The sequence below is a fragment of the Peromyscus eremicus genome, chromosome 1 (assembly GCF_949786415.1).
Source record: "Peromyscus eremicus chromosome 1, PerEre_H2_v1, whole genome shotgun sequence".
NCBI lineage: Eukaryota > Metazoa > Chordata > Mammalia > Rodentia > Cricetidae > Peromyscus > Peromyscus eremicus.
The window spans coordinates 192,671,235-192,690,547 of NC_081416.1; the positions used below are offsets into that span (position 1 = coordinate 192,671,235).

Sequence of the window (19,313 nt, forward strand, 5' to 3'; positions counted from 1 at the left end):
TCCCACTATTAATGTGTGGGGTTTTATATGTGATTTAAGCTTTAATAATGTTTCTTTTACATATGTGGGTGCCCTTGTGTTTGGGGCATAAATGTTCAGAATTGAGACTTCATCTTGGTGGATCTTTCCTGTGATGAGTATGTAATGCCCTTCTTGATCTCTTTTGATTGATTTTAGTTTGAAGTCTATTTTGCTGGATATCAGGATGGCTACACCCGCTTGTTTCTTAAGACCGTTTGATTGGAAAGTCTTTTCCCAGCCTTTTATTTTTAGGTAGTGTCTATCTTTGAATTTGAGATGTGTTTCTTGTATGCAGCAGAAAGATGGGTCCTGCTTTCGTATCCATTCTGTAAGCCTATGTCTTTTTATAGGTGAATTAAGTCCATTGATATTGAGGGATATTAATGTCCAGTGATTGTTCATTCCTGTTATTTTTTGGTGGTGATGTGTGTGTACTTTTCTTTGTTGGGGTCTACTGCTGTGGCTTTATCTATTGCCTGTGTTTTCGAGGTTGTATCTGACTTTCTTAGGTTGGAATTTTCCTTCTAGTGCTTTCTGTAGGGCTGGGTTTGTGGATAAATATTGTTTAAATCTGGCTTTGTCATGGAATGTCTTGTTCACTCCATCTATGACGATTGAAAGTTTTGCTGGGTATATTAGTCTAGGCTGACATCCATGGTCTCTTAATGTCTGCATTACATCTGTCCAGGACCTTCTGGCTTTCAAAGTCTCCATTGAGAAATCGGGTGTTATTCTGATAGGTTTGCCTTTATATGTCACTTGGCCTTTTTCCTTTGCTGCTCTTAATATTCTTTCTTTATTCTGTACGTTTAATTGTTTAATTATTATGTGGCGAGGGGACTTTTTTTGGGGGTCTAGTCTGTTTGGTGTTCTATAGGCTTCCTGTATCTTCATAGGCATTTCCTTCTTTAAGTTGGGAAAGTTTTCTTCTATGATCTTGTTGAATATATTTTCTGTGCCCTTGAGTTGGTATTCTTCTCCTTCTTCTACCCCTATTATTCGTAGGTTTGGTCTTTTCATGGTGTCCCAAATTTCTTGGACATTTTGGTTCATGACTTTGTTGATGTTAGTGTTTTCTTTGACTGATGAATCCATTTCTTCTATTGTATCTTCAACGCTAGAGATCCTCTCTTCCATCTCTTGCATTCTGTTGATTGTACTTGCATCTGAAGTTCCCAATCGTTTTCTCAGATTTTCTATTTCCAGCATTCCCTCTGTTTGTGTCTTCTTCATTTTTTCTATTTCCCTTTTCAGGTCTTGGACTGTTTCCTTCATTTGTTTCATTGATTTTTCTTGATTTTCTTTCAGTATTTTATTGTTCTCTTCCAGGACTTTATTGATTTCTTCTAATTTGTTTGCCCTTTCCTCTAGTTGTTTACAGCGTTCTTCACATTTTTTTGTCTTTTCCTCTACACGAGCCTCTAGCTTCTTCATGATGACATTCATAAGGCTATTTTCTTCTGCTTCTTCCAATTTCTGATGTTCAGGTCTAGGTGTTGGAGGAGGGCTAGGGCCTGGTGATGGTGTATTACTATTCATTTTGTTGTATGTGTTTCTGCCTTGACGTCTGCCCATCTCCTTGTGGTTCGTTCCTGGCCTTATTCGCACACTTGGTTCAGAGCTGACAGATTCAGGAAGTCTCTCTCTCTTGTCCAGATGGGAGCTCTCTTGTCCAAATTGGAAGTCCGGGACAGGATGGAAGCTCTTGTTCAGAAGGGAAGTCCGGGGGAGGATGGGTGCTCTCCTCTCTCTCTCTCTCTCTCTCTCTCTCTCTCTCTCTCTCTCCTCCAGATGGGAAATCCACGGCAAGATGGGAGCTGGGGGCCAGCCTCTAAGTCTCAAGAAGAGGCTTGGGGCTCAGGCGGATGGGCGTGGGGGCAGGGCGTGGAGACTGCAGGGTCTGCCAGGGGTCTTGGAGAAGGAGATCCTTCCCGGTGGGGCTAGAAGGGCACCTGCCCAGGGACCAGAACCTGGGGCCAAGTTGGGCAGGTCTTCCCTGGAGTTGCTGGTGCCCAGGGATGGGGTCCGGGGCAAGCTAGGGCACTCACCTGTGCTTCAGAAGGGAAGTCCTGGGCAAGATGGGAGCTGGGGGGCCTGGCCTCTAAGTCTCAGGAAGAGGCTTGGGGCTCAGGCGGATGGGCGTGGGGGCAGGGCGTGGAGACTGCAGGGTCTGCCAGGGGTCTTGGAGAAGGGGATCCTTCCCAGTGGGGCTAGAAGGGCACCTGCCTGGGGAGCAGAACCTGGGCCCAAGTTGGGCAGGTCTTCCCCAGAGTGGCTGGTGCCCATGGATGGGGTCGGGGGCAAGCTAGGGCACTCACCTGTGCTTCAGAAGGGAAGTCCTGGGCAAGATGGGAGCTGGGGGCCGGCCTCTAAGTCTCAGGAAGAGACTTGGGGCTCAGGCAGATGGGCGTGGGGGCAGGGCGTGGAGACTGCAGGGTCTGCCAGGGGTCTTGGAGAAGGGGATCTTTCCCGGTTGGGGTAGAAGGGCACCTGCCCTGGGACCAGAACCTGGGCCCAAGTTGGGCAGGTCTTCCCCGGAGTGGCTGGTGCCCAGGGATGGGGTCTGGGGCAAGCTAGGGCACTCACCTGTGCTTCAGAAGGGAAGTCCTGGGCAAGATGGGAGCTGGGGGGCCTGGCCTCTAAGTCTCAGGAAGAGGCTTGGGGCTCAGGCGGATGGGCGTGGGGGCAGGGCGTGGAGACTGCAGGGTCTGCCAGGGGTCTTGGAGAAGGGGATCCTTCCCGGTTGTGGTAGAAGGGCACCTGCCCGGGGACCAGAACCTGGGCCCAAGTTGGGCAGGTCTTCCCCAGAGTGGCTGGTGCCCAGGGATGGGGTCGGGGGCAAGCTAGGGCACTCACCTGTGCTTCAGAAGGGAAGTCCTGGGCAAGATGGGAGCTGGGGGCCGGCCTCTAAGTCTCAGGAAGAGGCTTGGGGCTCAGGCAGATGGGCGTGGGGGCAGGGCGTGGAGACTGCAGGGTCTGCCAGGGGTCTTGGAGAAGGGGATCCTTCCCGGTTGTGGTAGAAGGGCACCTGCCCGGGGACCAGAACCTGGGCCCAAGTTGGGCAGGTCTTCCCCGGAGTGGCTGGTGCCCAGGGATGGGGTCGGGGGCAAGCTCAAGTAACCCTTTTTTATTTGTGTATTCAGACTACCTCCTCCTGAGATGGGGTTCAAGAGTCCAGTCTTGGAAATAAGGAAGCAAAGGGACAAGAATTTTATAGCACAGGAGTAGTGAGATTCCAAATGAGGCATTTGACAGGCAAAAGAGTTGGCCTCACAGGAGGAGAACATAGGATTTCCAAGTTAGTCATAATGACATCATGAAACAAAGATATGATTGCAAGATGATCATAATGTAGTCATAAAAGCAGGTATTCATAAAAAGTCTTTGAAATAAAGTTAGTGTTGCAAGATGGTTATAACTTTTTGACAAGAGACATGGTTATTTTTTCCCAAGCAGTACAAAACTATTTTTCATTAATGTTAGAGATGGGGCTTATCCTTGAGCAACAGATGTTTAATCATAAACAGGAATGAACCCAGTTTGCCTTTTTTATAAGATGACTTTTTAGCCTAATACGTAGGCAAGCTTGTTCATCATTCCCTACTTGTCTTATATATCCCTCTCAATTATTTGATAGGCACTTAGCATTATTTATCTGTGGGGATGGATAAAATTTGTAATGCATCAACAGATGTATGGCCTGTTTATAAATTATGCCTGTTTGGTTTACAGTGAAAGAACAAAAGTAACATAGGTAATTGTTTTGCCCCCTTTTCCAGGAATTTCCTTTATATCTAATATTCCAGCCCATTGTTGAGAATAAGGAGTGACTTATTTTCCTCTGTCTGAAATTATGGTTCTATTATCTGGGCCCAGAAAAGCTAAACAATTCATCAAAGATGGGGAGGGGATTATGACAATAGAGTATTCATCAGAAGCATCTGCTTTGCTGACCCAACTAAAGAGACAAGGAGCAATTACATCAAATGGATTAGATTACATCAGCTTTCAGTAACTCCAGGGATTTCTGATTTTTGTAGAACTTCTGAGGGATTCCACCATGTGGATCATCTATGAAGCAATTTGTAGTCTTTAGCTGATTGCTAGATAGTGTTGACCAGCTGGGTGGAATTCTGACAAGACAGATATAGACTAGGGACAGAAAATAAAGTTAAAGAACTTAAGGAAAACTTTCACATTTGGATTTTCCTACTCAGGAATAGACAATATTGGAGACTTGCCCAGACCTAAACACATTGATGGGCCATGTCATTACTGTAAAATTACCTATGTAACTTTCTAAATATTAGCCATGTGTTAGAAGTTTAAAGTAAAATTATTTTACAGATTTTATATAATTAAACTATATATGATAACCTTATAAATTCTGAGGCACAGAAAGCTCATATAATAGTCTTCTATATTTTGGGATGAGGTTTACATCTTAGTACAATTTAGACAGATAAATGAAACCATCCTTCTAATTTTTCAGCTGCTGTGCTTTCCTCATTTTCTCCCACAAAGTTAGGTGGCTTCTCGGACATAGCACAGAAACTATCCAACTCCAGAAACTTTGCAATACAGAAGAACAACATAAAATTATATTTTCACATACCCATCTCAGGAGACATTTGAATCATTGTTAAACTGAACCCAGTGACCATAAAAATGTTAAACCTTGATTATTGAAGTAGCCATGGCAACATGCAGCAGAGGAGTTGGTCCTGGGGCAGGGGATTGCACAAAGCTGCGTAGAGTGGCATACTGTAGCGGAGGGTGTCTGAGTACTCCAGTCCAGTACTGTGGGAGTAATGGCAGCTAGAGCTTGACCTGGTTCCCATGCATATGTGTAACACAGAAACACATACAAGGGGCAGAACAAAACCTAAACCAATACACAAAATGTGCAAGACATGGATTCAGGGAGAACAAATTGAATACATCAGCAGGGACTATGACAACAAACATTGGGGTCTTTCAGAGTTTCACCATTCAAAAAAAGGAAGCTTTTTAAGAAATAGGAGCATTTTTCTCAATTGACTCCTTTCACAACCCACGCACTGGGAACCCACCAGAGGCTTCTTAGATTTTTACTTTCCTGGTTCAAGTAGGTCAGACCTCTCTGATTTCTGTCTCAGCTCTGGGTAACGCCTAGCATTCTATGTTGTGCCTATCCAATCACTTGGTTCCCTGTACTACAGAAGGTCCTCTGTGTTCCTCAGCGTATGTCCTAGTCATAGTAACTCTGACAATGTTTGCTCAGGTGCCAGACCTCTATGACTTACTGGCTCCCCATTCTCATAAGGGCATCCCAAGCATCCCAAGTCAGGTCAGAAAAAGAACTAGTGGTTCTGAACAAACTCCCAAGTAACCAGAAACTACAAGATGGGCTGTGAAATGTCTCCCTTGTTGCCCTTGATGAATGAATGTTGGACCTCATCAAATACGCCTCTCACTTTTCACCAGATCAGGATGCCACAAACCAGAACAGAGACAGAACCAGGCATCACTAAAAGAATTAGAAAGTTTCTAAGACTTACCAGAGCAGGCCTCCATGAAAAAGAAAAGAAGATACTTGCTGTTTTCCTTTTTTATGAAACTGCCTTTTGTTCAGACAGTCATTCACACTGAAGTCATGCATTAGGGACTTTGGAATATGTCTAATGTGTGGATCTCTGGGACCATCTCTTCAGTCTTGGTGGTTCAGAGGATTCCTGAGGGGTCCTGAAGGGTCCAGTTTCTGAATTTTTCAATTTGTCTTAGGGTTTTTATCCCCAAATTTTAATCCCAAGGATATCAGAAAGACCACTAACCCAAAAAATAAGTGACAAATTAATGAAAGCAAGCAATTAAAGCAAGCATTTTTATTCATGAAAACAAGCTGCCTCCCTCTAAGTCAGGGTTCCACAGGCCAGTCTTAGGGAGGAACACAAGGTTTTTGTAGCTCAGGAGTTGAGGTTTTCTAAAATGGTGATTTGGAAGGCAAAATAGGTGGGGTTACAGCAGCAGAACATAAGCATAATAGAAGCATAAGTCAAAATGGCCCTCAGAAACAAAGACATAATTGCAAGTAGTCATAAGACAGTCATAACAACAGATAGTCTTAAGAACATTTTGCAACAAATGTAGGCTTTGGAGATAGTTATAACTTTTGAAAACAAATGCAAGGTTGCCATTTTCTGAAAAAAGCAGCACATGACTTTGTGTAGTTATGATTGTAGGTGGAGTATAGCCCAATCTTGAGAAACAGAAGTTTAATCATAAACAGGAACAAATCTATTTTGTCTGAATCATAAGATGTCTTTTAAGCATAAGGTGGAGGCAGGCTGGTTAATTATCTAACTTGTTATGGGTATGTTCTGCTCCTGTAACCCCAACTATTTTACCCACCAAACCCCCTATCAGGAACCTCACTCAGAGCTATAAAAATCTGTCTTTCTCACATTAAAGCTGAACTCTCAAAACAAAACTAATGGGGAGGCAGCCTGTGTACAGGAAACAAAAAGCTTAGTTTATTGAATTGCTAGCTTTCATTACTTTGGCCATAATGATTTGGATCAGTGGTCCTTCGCTTTTCATCTTTGAGATTAAATGTATATCAAAGCATAGGGAGAGCTGGTGTTTCCTGTACATCTGTTACCTCACAATGACACCAGACATTGGATTTTATTAACAAAATTGGACATTCTTCATTTGTTAATTCCTTACTAAGTGTGAACATTTTCTCCCTGATTTCCATTAAAGTGATTCAATTACTTTCATTCTGTTGTCCATTTGAAAATTTGCCACACAATACGTCTCTTTACTCCACAGTTCTTTATCTGTTTGAAAAAATATTCCTGCCTATGTCTTTGTCTGTTTTTATAAAACTTGATGATACATAGCTCTTTGCATAATTGTGTTTTCACTCTATAATAAGCATTCTTTTATGTAAGAACAGAAATATCCTTATTGTAGTGGAGATACATATTCATTTCATGCTTAAATTTCAGATGAGATATGCATGGATTTCCTTCATGATGTTGTAAGAATAAAGTCATTTTATCTTCTATATGACTAGTAATTAGAAGTTCATTTTAAAATTTAAAACCCAACATCTTTTCCATTTGTACTTACTGGTCATTGTTTCTGCAACAGTACCTTGGACTTACTGCTAATATTGACATTTTAAAGCAAAGTTTTGCTACTTCTTTCAATAAATATGTACAATTAAAGACATCAGAAGTTTCACTGAAAAATACTTTTTATAAATTTTTTTTCATTTTTCTTTATTAAGAAATGTTCAACTCACTCTACATACCACCCATAGATCCCACCTCCTCACTCCTCCCAGACCTCAGCCCTCCCACCCAATCCATGCCACATCCCCACATCTCTCAAAACAAGGTTTGCCATGGGTAGTCAGCAGAGCCTGGCACACTGAGCTTAGGTAGGTTCAAGCCCCTTCCCACTGCACCAAGGCTGCATAAGGCATCATGCCACAGGCACTGGATTCCCAAAAGCCTACCCATGCACCAGGGATGAATCCCTATGCCCCTGCCTGAGTGCCCCCACCTCAAGTTGTTTGAGACAAACAACCATCTTCCTTATCGAGAGGGCCTAGTCCAGTCACATGGGAGCTCCACAGCCACTAGTCTACAGTTCATGGGCTTCCACTAGTGTGGATGGTCATCTCCACACGTCTTCCCATCATGATCTGAATGTCCCCTGCGTGTAGAATCCTTCCTGTCTCTCATTGATTGGATTCCCAGAGCTCAGCCTGGTGCCTGGCCATGGATCTCTGCATCTGCCCCTGTCTGTCACTGGACAAAGGCTATATGATGACAGTTAGGTTATTCGTTATACTGGTCACCAGAGTAAACCGGTCCAGGCACCCTCTGGACCACCACCAAGAGACCAAGATGGGGTCAACCTTGTGGATTCCTGAGAGCCTCCCCAGCACCCTGCCTCTTCCTATTCCCATGATATCCTCATCTATCATGGTATCTTCCTCCCTGCCCCCTCACCCTGTCCCTGTTCCAGCTTGACCCTCCCATTTCCCTATGTTCTCATCCCCCACTCCTCGCCCTCTGCCACCCTCCCACACCCAGTCTACTCAAGTAGATCTCATCCACTTCTCCTTCACTGGGCCAGCCATGTGTCCCTCCTAGGGTCTTTCCCTGTTAGCTAGCCTCTCTGGAGCTGTGGACTGCAGTCTAGCCATCCCTTGCCTCACATCTAGTATCCACTTATGAGTGAGTACATACTATGTTTTTCCTTCTGAGTCTGGGTTACCTCACTCAGGATGATATTCTCTGGTTCCATCCATTTGCCTGCAAATTTCATGATATCATTGTTCTTTACAGCCGAGTAGTACTCCATTGTGAGTATGTGCTACATTCTATTTATCCATTCTTTGGTTGAGGGGCATCTAGGTTGTTTCCAGGTTCTAGCTATTACAAATAATGCTGCTATGAACATAGTTGAGCATGTGTCCTTGTGGTAAGATTGAGTATTCCTTGGGTATATGCCCAAGAGTGGTATAGCTGGGTCTTGAGGAAGACTTATTCTCAATTTTCTGAGAAACTGACATACTGATTTCCAGAGTGGCTGTACAAGTTTGCATTCCCACCAACAGTGTAAAAGTGTTCCCCTTATTCCACATCCTTTACAACATAGGCTGTCTTCGGTGTTTTTGATGTTAGCAATTCTGACAGGTGTAAGATAGTATCTCAGAGTAGTTTTGATTTGCATTTCCCTGATGATTAAGGATGTCGAGCAATTCCTTAAATATCTTTCAGCCATTTGAGATTCTTTTTTGGTTTGTTTTTTTTTTCCTTTGTCTCATTTATTTTCATTTTTCTTTACTAAGAAATTTTCTACTCACTCCACATGCTATTCACAGATCCCCCCTCCTCCTTCCTCCCACCCCCCAGCTCTCTTTCCCAAGCCACCTAGCATCCCCACATCCCCCAAATCGACTCCCATGGGGAGTCAGCAGAGCCTAGCACACTGAACCTGGGTAGGTCCAAGCCCCTTCCCACTGCACCACGGCTGTGCAAGGTGTCACACCACAGGCATTGGATTCCAGAAGCCTGCCCATAGACCAGGGACAGATCCCAATCCCCCTGCCTGGGTGCCCCCCAAACAGTTTGAGCCAAACAACCGTCTTCTGTATCCAGAGTTCCTAGTCCAGTCCCATGGGGGCTCCACAGCCACCAGTCCACAGTTCATGGGCTTCCACTAGTGTGGCTGGTCATCTCTGCATGTCCTCCTATTATGATCTCCATGTCCCTCAGCTGTAGTATCTCTCCTCTCTCTCATCAATTGGATTCCTGGAGCTCAGCCTGGTAACCCAGACTCAGAAGGACAGTATGTACTCACTCATAAGTGGATACTAAATCTATGGGACAGGATGGCCAGACTGCAACCCACAACTCCAGAGAGGCTAGCTAACAGGGAAAGACCATAGGAGGGACACAAGGATGCCCTTGTGAAGGAGAAGTGGAGGAGATCTACATGAGTGGACTGGGTGTGGGGGGCTGGCAGAGGGCGAGGAGTGGGGCATGAGAACATAGGAAAATAGGGGGTTCAAGTTGGAACAGGAACAGAGAGGAAGGTTAAGGAGGGAAATACCATGATAGATGAGGATATCATGGGAATAGGAAGAGGCAGGGTTGCAGATGTAACCAACCATCTTTTTAAATAAGAAACACAGAACCAATGCAAAGAAGAAAGCCAAGAGGTAAGAGCTAAGAGCTAAAACCTTACCCTTCCTCCTGTGATGGTCCTCCCTCTCCGAAGCAGAGATACCCCTGTGTTAAAGTCTGTATAGAGTTCCTGCTCTGCCTTCTCATTGGTTGTAAACCCAACCACATGACCGCCTCATCACAGCCTGTCTGTATAGACCTCCAGGTTTTCTATGATAAGTATTGAAATTAAAGGCATGTGTATCCAATACTGGCTGTATCCCTGAACACACAGAGACTAACCTAGCTCTGCCTACCAAGTGCTGGGATTACAAGCATACGCCACCACTGCCCTGCTTTCCTTTGGCTTGCTAATAGCTCTGATCCCTGGGCAACTTTATTTATTAACATACAAATAACATTTTAATACAAATAAAATATCACCATATTTCCCCTTTTCTATTTTAATAAAAAGAAAAAAGGTAAAAGCTTATAACTAACATAAGAAAAACTATATACAAAAATACATTAACTATATACAATATATACAAGTAATAAATACCTAAACAATGTCTAGGTCATTTGTATTTAACAAATTCAGAGAAAATAATTCCATTATCTATCCTATTGTATCTAATCACTTTCTATCCTAATTAATCTTCAACTATAACTAACTAATCTTCAACTCCCTCAGAGATCCAAGAAGGAAATAATATCAGCTAACAAAAATAAAAACAGGAAGTACATACAAGCAACTTCCAAAAAATTGTGAGTTGACAGAAACAGCTAGCTGCCTGGACAGTCATCTGAGGTTTCTCCAAAGTGTTGGGGCATCATCTTCAGCCTATAGGCTTAGCGTATCTGACAGACTCATTTGTGAAGTAGGATGTACACAAGGTCAACAGTTCAACCTCACATTGGGTGAGAGCAGTCCATATACCAGAAACACCTGAATTCCACTAGTGTCATGTCATGATTCAGGATTTTAAATTCTGGAAATTGTGGATTATTTTTTAAATTCAGCTGTCCATTCTTCTTGGCTATGTGTGTATGTGGCTTCATCTCAGCATCCCATTCTTCTCCACATCCCTCTGTTAAATGCTATTCTACTATTGAGAGGCATGAGCTTAATTACTCTTCAAGAATAACTGTTTTAGCTACTGTCCCATTGCACATCAGAAGCCATCGGCCCACTGCCTGTTAAGCCGCCTTCAAAGGAAAGGGCACTGTACCTTTTCTGGATTGCAAAGGCCACTTCAGGGCTTGCGCCATATTGTCCTGGCCATAGTCACACTTGTTTTGACAAGAATCAGTAGTCCTTTGTTTCATGTCCTGTCTGTCCTGTTTGTCAGCAGTTGATTCGAGGATACTTTGTTGTCCAGTGGCTAACTTTTGCCACAATGAAAGTTAACTCCAATTGCAGTTTTTTCAATGCCCATATTTTCTCTGAAGTAGATTGGTACTGCCAGGAGTGGACATGTCTCATAGTCATAACAAAAAAGAAAAATTTTCTAAGTTACTGAAACATTTTAAATGCCATATTCTGTAGATCTCTGAAGGGTTTGAAGATAACCTGTCTATCTAAAATATATCTACTCAATCTTGAATACATACCTAATATGTCTACAAGTTCTATTATAATGTCTAACTACTAACTTTCATTTTTTTATATCCTAATAGTTGGTAATAACTATTTCAAGGATCAGGAAATTGCATTACATTGTTAAATGAATGGTGTAAGTACAAGTAGAAATATACATATAGCATTTTCTAATAATATCAATTTCAATATATATAATTTGTATACAATATAAAATGATCCAATCCAATGTAAAGTATTTACATTTTTCTTTCCTTTTTTTTAAATAAGAACCTTAAATCTAATCTCCTTTCCTTAGCCCTTTTCCTAAGCCTTGACAACAATTTGTAACCAATACCCCTAATCAATGAAAATCACCCCAGACCCAAAGCCCATTAAAAGACCAAAAAAAAAAAAAAAAAACCACCCGCCCCATAGGGTGCTGGGGAGGCTATCAGGAATCCACAAGGTTGACCCCACCTTGGTCTCCAGGCAGTGGTCCAGAAGTTGCCTGGACCAATCTACTCTGGTGGCCAGCCTAGCAAATAACCTAACTGTCATCATAGAGCCTTTGTCCAGCGACTGATGGAAGCAGATACAGAGATCCACAGCCAGACGCCATTTGAGATTCTTCCATTGAGAATTCTCTGTTTAGCTCTGTAGCCCATTTTTTAATTGCATTGTTCAATATTTTGAAGTCTAGCTTTTTGAGTTCTTTATATACTTTGGAGATCAACCCTCTGTCACATGTGGGGTTGAAGAAGATCTTTTCCCATTCTGTAGGCTGGCATTTTGTCTTATTGACTGTGTCCTTTGCTCTACAAAAGCTTCTCCATTTCAGGATGTCCCATTTATTAATTGTTGCTCTCAGTGTCTGTGCTACTGGTGTTATATTTAGGAAGTGGTCTCCAGTGCCAAAGGGTTCTATCAAGTTCAGTGTAACTGGATTTATGTTAAGATCTTTGATCCACTTGGACTTGGGATTTGTGCATGGTGAAAGATATGGATCTATTTGCAATCTTCTCCATGTTAACATCCAGTTATGCCAGCACCATTTGTTGAAGAGGCTTTCTTTTTTCCATTGTACTGTTTTGGTTTCTTTGTTAAAAGAATTGTATGTTCATAGGTATGTGGATTAATGTCAGGGTCTTCAATTTGATTCCATTGGTCCATGTGTTGGTTTTTTATGCCAGTACCAAGTTTTTTTTTATTACTGTATCTCTATAGTAGAGCTTGAGGTCAGGGATCATGATGCCTCCAGAGGTTGCTTTATTATACAGGATTCTTTTGGCTATCCTGGGTTTTTTGTTTTTCCATATAAAGCTAAGAATTGTTCTTTCCAAGTCTGTGAAGAATTGTGCTGGTATTTTGATGGGGATTGCATTGAATCTGTAGATTGCCTTTGGTAAGATTGCCATTTTTACTATGTCAATCCTACCTATCCACGAACATGGAAGATCTTTCCATTTTCTGATATCTTCTTCAATTTCTTTCTTCAGAGACTTAAAGTTCTTATCATACAGGTCGTTCATTTGCTTAGTTAGAGTTACTCCAAGATATTTTATATTATTTGTGGCTATTGGAAAGGCTATTGTATATTATCATTTGTATATAGGAGGGCTACTAATTTTTTTTTTAGTTAATCTTGTATCCTGTCACCTTACTGAAGGTGTTCATCAGCTGTAGGAGTTCCCTGGTAGAATTTGGGGGGTCACTTATGTATACTATCAAATCATCTCCAAATAGTAAAAGCTTGACATCTTCCTTTCCTATTTGTATCCCGTTGATCTTCTTTTGTTGTCTTATTGCTCTAGGTAGAATTTCAAGTACTATGTTGAATAAGTATGGGGAGAGTGGAGAGCCTTGTCTCTTTCCTGATTTTAGTGGAATCACTTCGAATTTCTCTCAGTTTAACTTCATGTTGGCTGTTGGCTTGCTGTAAATTGCCTTTATTATGTTTAGGTATGTTCCCAGTATTCCTGATCTCTCTAAAACCCTTATTATGGTAGTGGATTTTGACAAGGGCCTTTTCAGCATCCACTGAGCTAATTATGTTGTTTTTTTCTTTCAGTTTGTTTACATGGTGCATTAAATTGACAGATTTTTGTATGTTGGACCACCCTTGCATCTCTGGGATGAAGCCTACTTGATCATGGTGGATAACTTTTTTGATGTGTTCCTGGATTTGGTTAGCTAGTATTTTCTTGAGTATTTTTGCATCAATGTTCATGAAGGAGATTGGTCTGTATTTCTCTTACTTTGTTGCATTTTTGTGTGGTTTGGGTATCAGGGTAACCATAGCCTCATAAAAAGAATTTGGTAATGTTCCTTCTGTTTCTGTTGTGTGGAACAATTTGAAGAGTATTGATGTTAGTTCTTTGAAAATCTGGTAGAATTCTGTGATGAAACCATCTGGTCCTTGGCTTTTTTTTTGTTTGGGAGACTTTTAATGACCATTTCTATTTCCCTAGAGGTTATTGTTCTATATAAATAGTTTATCTGGTCTTGATTTAACTTAGGTATATGGTACCTATCCAGAAAATTGTCCATTTTTTTCAGATTTTCCAACTTTGTGGAGTACAGATTTTTTTATTTTTATTTTTATTTTACAATACAATTCGGTTCTACATATCAGCCACAGATTCCCTTGTTCTCCCCCCTCCCGCCCCTCTCCCCTTCCCCCCAGCCCACAACCCATTCCCACCTCCTTCAGGGCAAAGCCTCCCCCGAGGATTGAGATCAACCTGGTAGACTCAGTCCAGGCAGGTCCAGTCCCCTCCTCCCAGGTCAAGCCAAGCGACCCTGCATAAGCCTCCGGTTTCAAACAGCCAACTCATGCAATGAGCACAGGATCCGGTCCAACTGCCTGGGTGCCTCCCAAACAGATCAAGCCAATCAACTGTCTCACCCATTCAGAGGGCCTGATCCAGTTGGGGGCCCCTCAGCCATTGGTCCATAGTTCATGTGTTTCCATTCATTTGGCTATTTGTCCCTGGAGTACAGATTTTTGAAGTATGACCTGATGTTTTTCTCGATTTCCTCATTGTCTATTGTTATATCCCCCTTTTCATTTCTGATTTTGTTAATTTGGATACTCTCTCTCTCTCTCTCTCTGCTTTTTGGTTAATATGGATAAGGGCTTGTCTATCTTGTTGATTTTCTTAAAGGACCAACTCTTTGTTTCATTGATTTTTGTATTGTTCTCTTTGTTTCTGTTTTATTGTTTTCAGCTCTCAATTTGATAATTTCCTGTCATTTCCTTGTCACTAGTGTGCAATTTCTCTATCTTCTTTATGTGGGCATTTAGAGCTATGAATTTTCCTCTTAGCATTGCTTTCATAGTGTCCCATAAATTTGGGTATGTTGTACATTCGTTTTTATTGAATTCTAGGGAATATTTAATTCCTTTCTTTATTTCTTCCTTGACACATTCGTGATTCATTTGGGCATTATTCAATTTCCATGAGATTGTAGGCTTTCGGTAATTTTTGTTGTTGTTGAAATCTAACTTTATGCCATGGTGGTCCGATAAGATACAGGAGGTTATTTCAGTTCTTTGGTATCTGTTGAGATTTGCTTTGTGATCAAGCATGTGATCAATTTTAGAGAAGGTCCCATGGGGTGCTGAGAAGAATGTATATTCTCTTGTGTTAGGGTAGAATGTTCTGTAGATATTTATTAAGTCCATTTAAGTCATAATGTCTGTTTTTTCCCTTATTTACCTGTTAAGTTTCTGTCTGGCAGACCTGCCCATTGATGAGAGTGAGGTGTTGACATCTCCCACTACTAAAGTATGGGATTTGATGTGCAATTTAAGCTTTAATGAAGTTTCTTTTACAAAAGTGGGTGCCCTTGTATTTGGGGCATAAATATTTAGAATTGAGACTTCATCTTGTTGGATTTTCCCTGTAATAAATATGTAATGTCTTTCCCAATCTCTTTCAACTGATTTTAGTTTGAAGTCTATCTTATTAGATGTATGATAGCTACACCAGCTTGCTTCTTAAATCCATTTGATTGGAAAGTCTTTTCACAGCCTTTTATTCCGAGGTATTGTCTTTCTGTTAAGTTGAGGTGTGTTTCTTTTTTCTTTTTTTTTTTTTTTGTTTGTTTTTTTGTTTTTTGTTTTTCGAGACAGGGTTTCTCTGTGCAGCTTTGCGCCTTTCCTGGGACTCACTTGGTAGCCGAGGCTGGCCTCGAACTCACAGAGATCCACCTGGCTCTGCCTCCTGAGTGCTGGGATTAAAGGCATGTGCCACCACCGCCCGGCTGAGGTGTGTTTCTTGTATGCAGCAGAAGGATGGATTTTGTTTTCGTATCCATTCTGTTAGCCTGTGTCTTTTTATAAGTGAATTGAGTCCATTGATATTGATGGATATTAAGGACCAGTGATTGTTAATTCCTATTTTTTTTTGGTTGTAGTATTGTATTTTTCCCTTCTTTGGTATTTGTTAATGTGAGACTCTCTATTGCCTGTGTTTTCATAGGTGTATCTAACTTACTTGGTTGGAATTTTCCTTCGAGTGCTTTCTGTAGGGCTGGATTTGTGAAAAGATACTGTTTAAGTCTGGCTTATCATGGACTATTTTGTTTACTCCATCTATGTTAATTGAGAGTTTTGCTGCATATAATAGTCTGGGTTGGCATCCATGGTCTCTTAGTGTCTGCGTAATATCTGTCTAGGACCTTCTGGTTTTTAGAGTCTTCGTTGAGAAGTCAGGTGTTATTTTTATGGGTCTGCCTTTATATGTTACTTGGCCTTTTTCCTTTGCAGCTATTAATATTTTTTCTTTATTCTGTATGTTTAGTGGTTTGATTATTATGTTGCGAGAGGACTTTTTTTTTGGATCCAGTCTATTTGGTGTTCTGTAAGCTTCTTGTATCATTATAGGCATTTCTTTCTTTTGGTTGGAAATGTATTCTTCTATGATTTTGTTGAATATATTTTCTGTGCCTTTGAGTTGGTATTCTTCTCCTTCTTCGATCCCTATCATTCTTAGGTTTGGTCTTTTCACAGTGTCTCAAATTTCCTGGACTTTTTGGGTCATAACTTTGTTGGCTTTAGTGTTTTCTTTGACTGATGAATCTATTTCTTCTAGGGTATCTTGAATGCCACAGATCTGCTCTTCCATCTCTTTCATTCTATTGGTTATGCTTGCTTCTGTAGTTCCTGTTTGTTTACTCAGTTTTTCCACTTCCAGCATTCCCTCAGTTTGTGTCTTCTTTATTGAACAGATTTCAATTTTCCAATCTTGAACTATTTTCCTCCCTTGCCTAATTCCTTTCTCGTGGCCTTCTTTAAGGGATTTGTTTGACTTTCCCTCAATTTCCTTAAGGGATTTTTTCATTTCGTCTTTAAAAATATCTAACATCTTCTTAAGGTCATTTTAAGGTCTATTTCTTCTGTTTCTTCTGTGTTGGGATGTTCAGGTCTTGCGGATGTAGGTTCTGACGCAGCTATATTGTTTTTTTTGTTGTTGTTGACTGTATTTTTGCACTACCCATCTCTTTCTCCACTTGGTAAAAGTGGTGTCTGTGTATGAGGAAGGCTCTCTTGGTTTAATCGATACTCTTGTTCCAGTGGAAGCTCTTGGTCTAATCAGTGCTGATGGACTCTTTGTCTCAGGTAGCAGCTCTTAGTCCAATTGGTTCTTGTGGCCCCTGTCTCAGGGAGTAGCTGCAATCTTGACACCTCTTAGTCCAATTGGTGCCTTTGGGCTCTGTCTCAGGGAACAGTCTCAGAGAGTGGGTGGGATTTGGGAGAGGTGGGGCTTGGGTTATAGGGTCTGATGGGAGATGGTGGTAGTCTGTTCTGTCTGCAGGAGGTCTGCCTCTGCCAACTGGCTTGAAACTGGGACTGCAATGGGTAGTGGTGTAGGGGTGCAGGGTTATGGCCCTGGGTCCAAAGCCTAGGGACTGGGATGTTCAGGTATGAGGATAAAGACTCACCTCAGTCCAATCGGGTGCTGGCAAGCTCTGTCTCAGGGAAGAGTTGCAGACTTGCAGGATGGGTGGGATTTGGGAGAGGTGGGTCTTCTATAAATATTATTGACAAAATAATTTCATGAGTCTGAGTCCTGTTTTGTTGCCCACAATATCTTTGCAGTCTTGAGAACGTGTGATTTTTCCAACCAACATCCAAGTCTCAAAATTTCAAGTCACCATTTTGCTCAGAGCAGTGATTTTTGGAACTGTTTAAGGAAGAAGTTTTAAATGACAGAATAGACCACAAGGATTTGACAATAGGAATAGTGTTCTTACTTCAGAGTACAGTTGGAATTGCTGGAAATTTCTCTCTTCTTTCCTGCTACCTCATCCATTACTACACTGAACAGACATTAAAGAACACAGATTTGATTCTTACACACATGTTCACAGCCAACTCTTTGATCATTTTTTCTAAAGGATTACTCCACACAATGAGAGCTTTTGGGGTGGAAAAGTTCATCAATGATTTTGGCTGTGAATTTCTTTTGTATATTCAAAGACTAGGCAGAAACATGTCCATAGGAATGACCTGCTTCTTGAGTGTTTTCCAGGCCATCACTATCAGCCCTGTGAACTCTTTTTGGTTGTGTCTTAAAGTCAAAGCTCCAAAGCACATTAGTCTCTTCACTTCCCTCTGCTGGATTCACTGCATGTCAATAAATATGGTTTTCCCTGTGTACAGGTATATCAAGGGGAATGTCAATAATCTGACACATAAGAGTGGCATGAAATACTGCTCCACATTAAGTCATGATGATCACACAAGCTCATTATACACAGCATGTTTTGTTGTTCCTGAAATTTTGTTTTCTGTCATCATTGTTTGGTCCAGCATCTCCATGATTATCGTTCTGTATAGGCACAAACAACGGGTTCAGTATATCCACAGCACCAGTGTTTCCTCCAGTACATCCACTGAATCCAAAGCCACCCACCGCATAATGGCTCTGGTGTTGACATTTATAGGCTTTTATGCCCTCTCTTCCATCTTACAAGGTTGCATTGCTCTCATATATAACCCTAGTTGGTGGCTGATGAACATTACTGCAATCATTTCTATGTGTTTTCCTACTTTGGGGCCCTTTGTTATGAGCCATGATTCACAGTGCCAATGTTGTGCTTTTAAGGAGTAAGAAATCAAAAAATCTCATAATGTTATTACAGGTATAATGATTGTATGGTCTCATTCCCTTATCATCTAAATTTTAAGTTTCTCTTCTTATATAAACCATCAACATACAGCTAATGCCACAGTCATTAGTCTTCTTAGTGGAAATTGTACCTTGTGTTTGGGTTTTGCATTGTTGTAACTACTATCTATAATATCGCAGCAGACATGAATGAAACAGACTGTTATTTTGTGAGAAAATTGTACTCTGTTTTTATAAATCATAAATCCATTTCCTTGTGGCAAATTGAGTAAGTTAGACCTCAATTCAGTTCTGGAGACTTATGTGGCCAAGTAATGTACTCAGTGGAGAACTTTTCCAGGAAGAAACACAATAAATAATAATTGTGTTGGACCTGCCTCAACTGAATCTACCAGGCTTGGCTGACTCCCCAGGGGAGACCTTGCCCTGGAGGAGGAGGGAATGGGAGATGAATTGAGGGGGGAATGCTGGGGTGTGGGAGGATGGAGGACAAGGGGAATTTTTGGCTGATATGTAAAATTAAATTAATTATAAAATAAAAATATTAAAAACATATAATTGTGCATGTTGTTGTGTAATAACTTTTCAAAATTTATTTATTTATAGTATGAATCTTTTTCATCATGTATCTTGATCCCATTCATATCCCTCTCCCTTTGCATCTTCCCTCTACCCCGTACCCCCATCCCACAAAAAAATGAAATTTTAAAGGAAAAAGGAAAGGAATTAAAGAGGAAAAAAATTAAAAATCTTGTTGAGGAAGTTCCAGTGTGATACAGTGAGTCATCATATAAAACACTTTGTCCATATATCTTTATTTGTAAGTATTCATTTTAACTTGTCATTCTTCTTCAAGCTCTCTGGTTTCTACTACACTATCAATTCTAACCGACACTAGGACTTTTC

General features: G+C 41.2%; 1 protein-coding gene across 1 annotated transcript; it reads left to right on the top strand.

Moving 5' to 3' along the window:
- Positions 1-17,158: 17,158 nt before the first annotated feature.
- Positions 17,159-18,389, top strand: LOC131904081 (vomeronasal type-1 receptor 4-like). The gene is made up of 2 exons (XM_059255018.1): positions 17,159-17,197; positions 17,469-18,389. Exons 1-2 carry the CDS (start codon positions 17,159-17,161, stop codon positions 18,387-18,389), a joined length of 960 nt encoding a protein of 319 aa, XP_059111001.1.
- The last annotated feature ends 924 nt before the right edge of the window (positions 18,390-19,313 follow it).

What these genes read in the sequence shown, in the direction of transcription:
- LOC131904081 (XM_059255018.1), top strand. Translation starts at nt 17,159, where the DNA reads ATGGCCCTGGGTCCAAAGCCTAGGGACTGGGATGTTCAG. An exon ending in CTAGGGACTGGGATGTTCAG is followed by an intron (nt 17,198 to 17,468) that starts GTATGAGGATAA and finishes GAACTGTTTAAG; the next exon opens with GAAGAAGTTTTAAATGACAG.